This window comes from Antrostomus carolinensis, unplaced genomic scaffold (assembly GCF_000700745.2).
Source record: "Antrostomus carolinensis isolate BGI_N321 unplaced genomic scaffold, ASM70074v2 scaffold41778, whole genome shotgun sequence".
In the NCBI taxonomy this organism is placed as follows: Eukaryota; Metazoa; Chordata; class Aves; order Caprimulgiformes; family Caprimulgidae; genus Antrostomus; species Antrostomus carolinensis.
Window position 1 is genome coordinate 30,332 of NW_010335950.1, and position 10,100 is coordinate 40,431.

The 10,100-nt window shown below is 39.4% G+C and overlaps 1 protein-coding gene across 5 annotated transcripts in view; it reads right to left on the minus strand.

Moving 5' to 3' along the window:
• CAPRIN2 (caprin family member 2) overlaps positions 1 to 9,920 on the minus strand; it is a 34,349-nt gene extending 24,429 nt beyond the window's left edge. For all 5 annotated transcript variants that reach the window (XM_029086663.1, XM_029086666.1, XM_029086665.1 and 2 more), the window contains exons 1-4: positions 9,664 to 9,920; positions 7,658 to 7,720; positions 3,845 to 3,931; positions 1,079 to 1,317 (exon numbers count right to left, since the gene is read on the minus strand). In XM_029086663.1, the coding sequence (XP_028942496.1) occupies positions 1,079 to 1,317; positions 3,845 to 3,931; positions 7,658 to 7,720; positions 9,664 to 9,912 (638 nt within the window). In that variant the 5' untranslated portion in view covers positions 9,913 to 9,920. The remainder of the gene's footprint in view (positions 1 to 1,078; positions 1,318 to 3,844; positions 3,932 to 7,657; positions 7,721 to 9,663) is intronic.
• Between the last annotated feature and the right edge of the window lie 180 nt (positions 9,921 to 10,100).

The window sequence follows — 10,100 nt, forward strand, 5'->3', positions numbered from 1 at the left end:
GACAGCAAAACAATTGCTGTTTAATCAGCTAATTACCTTCTTTATTGGAAGCACATGTGCAGGGGCAACTATCAACAGCTCCTGCCACTCTGCTAGTTATTGACAAACTTTGACATAGGTCCAGACAATAGATTTTAAAGTCCACCATAAAGAAATTTAGTATCCCAAAGGAAAGGATTATGCTTCTTGTGGAAGTGTAATACCATGAGAATTATCAACTAGGAATAAAGTTATTTCATTGGGATGAGAGACTCCTATTGTGTGGGTTTGGTTTTTTTTTTATAAGCAGCTGTTCTTTAGAGAAGTTGAAAGATTAGGCAAGTTTAGCATATGACAAGTGATTAGAAATTTTAGGAACTGAAGTCATGTTTGAATATGGAAATAATTACTTTTATCCATAAACTGTTTAAATTTGCCACCTAATAAATACCTTTTCCACATTTAAATACAATTCTTACTACACCATCTTAAAACAGACAGGCTGTCATGCTAAACATAAGCCATCCTAGTACAAGCATGATGCTAAGTTAGTACTAACCTACATTACAGCTGGTGACAGCCTTAAAGTGTTTGACACTTTAGTGCAGAGGTTTAAAAACTTTCAGTCAAATTTTTAAAACTACTTTGAAACTAAGAGCAAGACAGCCTCAGGACTACTACCCTACATTCCTTTGGAATAAAGCAGGACATCTGGATCATCATGTGAACGGAATACAGAACAGTTCTCCAGTGTTTACTGCACTTTTTAAATTTACTGAACAGTGAGATCTCAGGGAAGCAGCACACCAACAGCCTCCCTGCTTAGGACGGTATTGGAGCATCTCCCCTCAAGCCCACAGGGAGATGTAGGATGGCAGCAGGGCTTGTAACTTGCACAAACAAAGCTGTAATTACTGCAGCTTTCCTTCAATGCTCAGTGAGGTAAATCTCCTACCTTCCTGCTCTCAGACTAAAGCAAGTACACAGAATATTCATTAGTGTCTCAACACCTAATATTTCAAGACATGGTAGTGTCAAACAGAGGACATTTACTGTAATGACTAAAGCATGACAGTTAAGCCAAAAAACCTGAACTTACCTCAAGTTCTCATTTCTCTCTGGGCATGTCAGCTTTGCAAATCTTATGAGGTAGTCTAGTTCTTTAGAAGGCAAATATATTGCACCATTCACCCCACCTTTGAAATCTTTCTGGACATGCTCTTGAGTAAAGTTCTGCAGCACATACTGGACTTGAAGTATTGTACGCAGCTTTTTCTTCTCTGCTTCAAGCTTCAATAAACTCTCTCTTCGCTGAGCCTTCCTCTGTGCTTTAAGCAGCTATTTCAATACATGAATTCAACAGAACACAGTGGTTTAGTAACAGGATTATAGGATAAAAACACATCAAGTTCTAGTACTGATGATACTACATTGATCATTATTATTTTGGTGAGATAATAGAAGCTCCTAATTCTCTCTTCAGACAACCAAGGTCTCTCAAGCTCCTCCTCTGGAAAAGTTCCCCATTTGTCTACTAATTCTCTACACATTTAGCTTTTAGTCCAACTGGACACTGGCAGTTTCACTTGTGATATGCCTTAACGATATTTAGATCCTGATTATGCCTGCTAGTTGCTTTATTATAACAGCTTTCACAACTGAATATATGGAATTGATAGAATTGATACCAGTGCACAAACCCAAGCCTAGCCAACCTTTAACTTTTATCACATGAAGTTAGTGGATGTAGTTGTTTCAAATTTCTCCTAGCGAGACAACTGTCTCTTCACTTTTGAATATTCCATTATAAATGATACAGCAGAACCTTAGAGTTACCCTTATTTCTGTTGGCAGTAGACTAAAGCACTCATTAAATAAGCAACAACACATGTGACAGAACATATAGAGCTCTCGTACATTTGAGGAGAAATTTCTCATTGTGTACTAACAGAATTATGCAACAAGAGCTATCCAAGCAACAGCAGAATTTAAAATGCCTCAGTACAGTGTATCTTAAGTTTCTTTGCAAGATTTATGAAAAATTTAGTTTTCTAGAGTGCACTGTAAAGGATATAAGGATGTTGTTGCCAGAATGGACCCTATTGTTCCAGTAATGGGTACTGGCTGTAGAATCCATACTGGTAGAAGTAAAGTCAAGGAAAAAACAAAGCGGGTTAGCTTTTAAATATAGTGTAAGTTCAAGAACAAATATAAACTGGTAGAAATTAATGCTGGATTGCTAAAAAACAGCTACAGACAGATACACCGGGTCACAATCCTTCATTTCTGATATTTTACAGGCAGCTACACAAAGGAAAGCAATAGGAAGTAATCCAAGTTTTGATATTCAGCTCAGTAGTTTCTATGTTCAACGTACAGTGACTGAGGGAACCCAAAGCAGCGACACTGCTGAAAAGGCTCTTCAATCTCTGCTCGCATAGTGCTTGGAGAGATTTACTGCACTAGCTGGAATTACTACATATACCAGAAAAGCCTCTCTAGCAAAACTGTTTGGGTCTCAGTCAACACTGAGATAAGCCATTTTACTATTCCTTCAGCATTCTGTAAAAGGGAGAGAAATAATGTCAGAGCAGTGACTAATCATGTTTAGCATCCCCAGCACTACCTTGGATCAGATCTTTTCATAAGGATAATATATGCTTCAGCCAAGAGACCAGTTTCTCCAAAGATAAAACACTCACTTACATAAAAATAATGTAAGCATGCTTTAAACCCTGAATAAAGACCTAAATAAAGCACCAAATCTGTGACTTGCCATAATTAGAGACAACTGCAGCAGAGTAAGTGGCAAACTCCACAAGCTTTCAGTAAGATTTTACTGAGAGCTGTACTCCTCACTGCAACCACAGTGATTTAAACTCAGCACTTTCCCTCTTTGGAAACATCAAAACACTCAGTTTAGAAGGGATCCTGGGATGTCACCTAGCTCAGCCTCCAGAACAAAGGCTACACTGGATTAAGACCAGATCACTTAGAGCTTTGTGCAGTCAGGTCTTGACAAGACCCAAGGGTAGATTTTTAATAATTCTCTAGCCAGCCCACTCCAGTGCTCCATTATCCTCAGAGTGACCATTTTCCTCCTCTCTAGCTGGAACCTACTATTTCAATTTATGATCACTCCTTCTCCTACCACATCCCTCAGCAAAAAGCCTGGCTCTATCCTTTCTGTAATCTCTTTGGTATTTGAAGGCTAACATTGCATCTCCTGCCAAGCCTTCACTTCACTAGACCCAACGAGCCCAGGCTCTCCTCACAGGTCTCATGCTCCAGCCCTCAGCCAGAGTCCCACCACTGGACCCACTGAAGTTTATCCAAAGCCTTAGTGTACCAAGTGACCAGAAATAGACACAACTGGTTAGCAAGTACCAAATAATCAGTTCTCCTTAATCTACTGGTCCTCAGTCTAATTCTAGCCTTCACTACTCAAAGGGTACACTTAACTTACTTTGCCTGCTGCCCACAAGGACCTGCATACCCTTTCCAGCAGATCTGTTCCCCCACCTATGTCAGGGATGAGTCTACCTCAGGCACAAGCTACCAGCAACACAGTTAACAGTTTCAAACTTCAAGTAAACTAAAATAATCTCAAACACAGCTGAGTTCCAATGACTCAATCTACTTAAGCACCAGTTCTTACAGTGGTACACAACAAGTAACTATTTGTGTACCACTGACTTCCACAATAATTGTCAACATTTACTCTGCTCTACTCACTACTCCAGTTTAAGCACATTGTTCTCCTAAGTTCCAAGACAGAAGCTTCTGCATATTGGCATATAAGCACAGCCATTCAAAGAGTAGCACAAACTTTGCAGTGACATAGGGAAGAGCATTTCATACTTACATCTTGGCTAAGTCCTGAAAAAGTCTTCTGAAGCTCCTTGGCAAATTCCAAGTTGTGTACTACTTCATCATATTTCTCTACTGCCTCCTACAAAGGAATAGATAAAAATATGTATTTTTCATGCTTAAGACTACAGGTTGCATCTCAATCCCCTTGTATTTAGCTTCTCGTTGAGAACTAGTTATTTAGCATATACTTCTCTGAAATGGTAACTTTCTTTAAAGATGCCATGCCTGTAACCGGTGTTTTAAATTTAGTCGCGATTATTATTCACGCCTGACTATCTGAGATGCAGCACAAAGCCAGCTCACACCACCACACAGATATCCTACAAGTTTGTATTAGGCTTGCCAGGCAACATCTCGTGCAATACTTGGTACACCAATGTTGAAACAGGAAAACCTGGATACCAGTTATTTCCTTTTCTCCTTTTGTTCCCACAGGTCTCGATGAGATGTAAACAGCTACCTACAATCAGATAATGACACAGGAGACAGACAAGTTCAGCACAGATCTCTTACTCTGATGCTTAGCTGGATGCCTTTACAGATAATTTGTAACAAACTTCAGAAAAAAAAACGTCACAGAAGGCAAGTCATACTTTCAGAAAAAAGCCTTTCAAATTTAGTTTCCACAAATAAAGAAGTGTTCTTGTCTTCACTAATGGTTTTAACCAATAGTTTACCAGCCAGTCTTCAAAAAGACTACTTAATTAACTGCATTTTGATATATACCCTATTTTTTATGAGTTCTTCCCCACTAAGGAGCCAGTTCATTTTTAAGTCTGACAGTTCTGAAGATAGCACAAATGCTTAGTTCAGACATGCTGCCCATATCCTCATACACTAAACATAACTAATTACTGGGAAGTAATAAATTAAGTTTCATTTCAGTTGTTCACATGTGCTTTGCACTCAGTTTGCTTTATGCTCATGACAGTATCAGAAGTTTTTCTAGAACGGGCCTGTTGGTCCAATATAGAGCTCTTTCAAAGTAGCACTAAAAGTGTTTTATCAGTGCAGTGACGAAACCTTAATCTGCTGGGACACATGCAAATTCCACACATGTTCCTCAGCAACTGTAAAACCAGTTACACATCCATTTGTTCAATCAGTTTGATGGTTTGGTTACAGATACTCACTTATTTGGGATATACTAGATATCACTAGGCTGAAATGCCACTCATCACAACAAGGGGCATGAGTTACTGTAAAGCACTCTGGCAGTTGAAGTTGTCCTCAAACAATTTATCAAGCAACTTTTAAGAACTAATTAGCAAGTTCACACAGCATTTAGGAGAATGACTTCTCAGACCCCAACACCCACACATGTGACATCTGAGGAAGACTCACACTTTTACAGCAACAACTTACTAGATGGATTGCAGTAATTGTGCTTCTAATTGTGCAAATCCCCAGGAGTAAAACTCTGGGAAAACATCACGAACAGTTACCACTGCTCTGATGCCAAGCTCTACCTCAGCCTGCAGGAAAGCAGCAGTTTGCTTTTGTCACACCTGTTATCAACATTCATTAACAGCATGTTGGAGTAACAGCACTGAGGAAAGTCTGCTCAGCTTGCAAAACAGCACAACATTGCCAGCAAGAGCGTTTAACTTCCTGGGAGCCCCTTGTGTCTCAAACCAATGTTTCCTATAGCAAAGCTAGCACACACAGCAGCACTGGCAGGCATGCACCATAAGGAATCACAGTTTAACCCAAATTGCTTGCAAAACAAGTTCACCATCAGATGTGCACTTCTTCCTCTGTATGAGAAAATTAAAAATATAGATGACATCAAGTGACATTAGAGCTCCACAGTATTATAGGTAGTTAGGTTTCTTTAGGTAAATGTCCAAACTATTAAGCTCTGTTCTACCTTCAATCACTAGGTCCCAGGATTTGTATATACACTGGGAATTTGCAGCTGAAAGGTAAAAATGCAGTATTTCTGTATCTTAACCACTGTGCTGGTCTTGGCCATGTGGTGCTGAGTTGCTGGCTGGGGTTATACCAACACAATCGCTGAAAGAGGGGTCTTGACTAGACTATTAAATAAATACTGAGTCAATACACAGTTCTACAATAGTCACCTGAACAGCTGGACTATTACTGGTCAGGTCACTAGAAAGACTGAATCCAATTCCCCACTTTAGAAGCCTGAGAAATCGCAGAAACTGGGATAAAAATTCTAATACTTCACAAGTTAAGCTCAGCTGGGCATACTGAAAACCAGTAACCAAGTTAATTGCCTACACGTTTTCCAAAGTTAGTGGTGCTGGATGCATTGGCAAGAAAAAACTTCTACAGAATCCTACATCTCTGATTTCCCACATCTTAATTTCACTTTCACATAACAACTCTCCACAGTCCAGGGCATATACCAAAGAAATAGTTGGATTTAGAAGTAGCTTTAAAACACATTCAAGACTAATCAAACTTACAGAATGTTCAATAGCCTCATTGCTAGTGACAGAAGAAAAGAGATTGTATTTAATGCCCGTGATCTAAACACAAAAGGCTCTTGCCCACCTGATTCCAGATTGAGTTTAAAGGAACTAAAAGGTCATAATCCTATTTCAAATTTAATTTGTTTACTTCTGCACTTGAGATGGCAAGAGACTACATCAGATTTTGTAGCTGTGCTAAATGATCATTCACTCCAATAGGTCTACTCTACTTTTAAGTAGCAAGTTATCATTTCTCCTCTTACCCCACTTCTGTCCAGTTCCCATTTACAAATGATTCGGAGTAAGGAAGTAGTATTTGTGTTCTCATACTGCTGTGCTGTGATAAAGCTGTAACAGTCAATGAAGTATTTTCCCAACTGGTTCATTAGCAGGATCAGCACTATCCCTGAAGTGTCAGTGCCCTTTATCACACAATTATTCTTCAGCATGTGTGTGAAACACATGTTCAAAATGTGACTCCTAGATGACTAGAGCAATAAACCCTTTGGATGATATGACACTGCTACTCAGACACAGGTAAGAAGTAATAGCTTTCATATTATGGAAATCTGGTTTCAGTTCTAGAAACCATTCTAGTCCAAGACAGAAAAAAGCCAGAACCACTGTCTGAACATCAGGCAAGTTTAAGCAAGCTCCACAAAGTGGACCACACTTGTGGAGCAGTGATCTTGCATCCTGGCACTCCAACCTCTGGTAACCTTGGGTACAAAATAGACATTGTTCTACCAGCATTTGAGAGTGCTGGTGATTCCCAACCATCTCATAACACCACTAGAAGGACAGGAGAGTAGTCTCAACTAAATCAGTAACTCAGAGCTAGATTCTTGTCTTAGGGAAACCTTTAGATACCATGCAAGCTAAGCCAGTGTCTTCCTTGGGACCAACAGGAACCATCTGTCAGTTATACCTTAACACCTACTTGTAACCAGCAGCACTGTGCAGCCAACAGGCAATTTCAAGTATTATCTGTTAATGAAGAAGTCATGAGGATTAACTAGCTGCCCCAGAAGCTTTGAGGTTTCTGCTCGAACACTGCAATGCCTGGTAGAGAAGCTGCACACAGACACCTTAAAGGTGCTGAAGCTGGAAGTCAGATAAACAAGGACTTTCTGTTCCTTCAGGTACACAACATGAAGGTTAAAGTAGGAGACAGAGCTCGTGGGCTCACCATTCAGCTTAATTACCAATAATTTGCCCATTTCATTTTGTGGGAAAAAAAAAATAATGCAAGCCTGCAGGCATGACATCTGTAAAACTGCACCACCACCTCCTTCAGCAACCTGTCCCTCCTGACATGTTTGAATGTTTTTTCAGCCACCCACGCCTGCATAAAGCAAACTTACCAACTGGTCTTGGTTGAGGGCTTCTCCCTTCTTCAGGCGATCTTTGTAGTCTTCTAGTTTGAGCTGCAGGGAAATCCAAAGTAAATTTTTATATTGATTTCTCTCTAGTGCGAGTATGGGGTATGAGTGAAGTTACATATTCTTTCTGTATTTTAAGTTATCTGCATACTGCAACAGAATAGGAATTTTACCACTACTCATCATTTTCAGGAGAAAGGAACATAAAGTTTTGCTATGCCTTGGATCTGGCAACTTCAGTCTCCAGGGCTGCCTATTTCCCTTTCTTATATTTGATCTTTCATTTCTTACTTGCTTCCTTTGTTTCATTTAAGAAATACTAATGCATTGACTCTAGATAATTTCAAGGGGCTCTAAACACATCCACTACTCTCCTTTTAAATTGGGCTTTTTTAGCTTTTCCATGTCAATGTTGGAATTCAGTTATCTTATCCTTGAATAATCCTACTTCATTTTCTAGAGCATGTCTTTCAAAAATCTGGCTTCAGTTATGATATCAAGATTTTTATAGCACTATTTCCTAAGAAAGCAGACTAATGTCTTCAGGAAATAAGATTTATTTCCAATATACTGCAACAGTCTTTAAAAGCTGGTGTAAACTACACAGAACTGAAGTATTAGGTCTTAGAAGCTTCTTTATACACACAGGGAAAAGAAAGGGGAGTTCACTGCCATGAAGTTGAAAACAACTTCATTTGTACATCTATCCACATAGGGTTAACTAACACAGCACCTATAGAAGCCTAGGAGTAGTTTCTACTCAATCTAGTAAGTTATACTTTCTTTTGCTGGTGAGGCCATATTGCCATTCACATGAAAGAATTGAAGAGACTTGAGAAATTCACAGCAATAAGCTACCTTGGGTGGAATTAGAATACAAGACAGAGTTGGTTAATCAAACAAAGAAAATGTGCTTATCTGACATGATTCAAAATTCCAGCACAATGCATGACATGAGACAGCAATAATACTGCATCTCCTGCAGGTGGATCGAGTCCCCTAGCCACATGGCCAGAAGTCTGATCTATATACTCCCTCTTCCCACTCTAAGACATAACATAAAGCTTTTCAGAGATTTAGAGAAGCAAAACATACTCAGGCATTTGCTTCACTTGTAATCCTGACCCAGGACCAAAAGCAATAGTACCATTATTTCTTTTATCTTACAGAAAATAGCATTTTCCCCATTAAAAATCAGCCTTCAGTCACCTGCCAAGCAACTGAAAAGTCTCAGAATGCAAAAGCCTGACCAGCTTTACCCACAATATTTTAGATTATTATTATCTCAGTTCTTATTAACACTATTCTGTGCCCCCTACCCCAGAAAAGCCCAGTTCAAAGCAAGAGAGCAGATACTTTCTGTTTAAAAGCCTTTTAGTGAATAACATTTGTCTATATTTAAAATATAGAAGTCAAAGGTGTGAAGTGCAACACATTTAATACAATTGGACATTTCCATAAGTCAGAGGAAACACTGTTCCCAATTTCCAGTTTTACATACACCTCCGCATCCTAATATTAGAGGCACGTAATCAATAGAAAAAAATATGAAGATTTCTGCCAGACTATAAACTATCTCTAAATCAGTTCCAAGTCAGTTCTGAACTGATTCAGTCTATTACAGAAGCATCCACAGTTTTGATCAACATTCAGTTACTTTTGCTAACTATCAGACATGCACTGCAAAGCCAGCAGCTGAGAACAGGTCTCTAGTTAGTTGCATTCCCAGTTCCCTGAAACAATAATGTTATGCTCACACAATGCAAGTGTCCCATTTTGGAACAGTAAGGGTGAAGAACACCATTCTTTACTATACTATAAATAATAAAAGCACTATTAAAATCCACATGTAGGTCCTTTCACAGATTATTTAAAAAAAAGAAATCCATAATTACCTTCTCTACACATGCACACAACCTTATTGCAGCTATTATAAACTGAGTTTCAGAATTAGCAAGTTAAACACACGCCACACCAAAAGAAGTTACCTTCTTTTTCTCAATGTTCCTGATCTTGTGTTTGAGGCAGATAAGCCCATTATCAATGTAAGTCTCGTACGCCTGGGAAGGAGAGGCTGCCGAGTTCAGCGCAGACTGCAGAGGGCTGGAGGAAGGCTGGGTCTCCCCAGACGGGTTCACCTGCTGCTTGGCCGCCTTCATGCTCTTCTCCTCAGCCTCCTCTGTCCGGCCTGAAGGTGATGATGGGTGACGGAAAGGGGCTTGGGAAAGCTGCACCATTGAAATGGATGGAGCTGCAAAGAAACTCCTTTTATTTAGCTCTCTCTCTCTCACCCTCCCCCCTTTTTTTTTTTAAGTTATATCTTTTTCTCATCACACATTCAGAAAATGTAGGCATAAAATTGAGCCTCAGTAAGAATACATTGCCATCTTTCACTCTTCTTCCCCCTTTCAAAGTATCTGTAGCA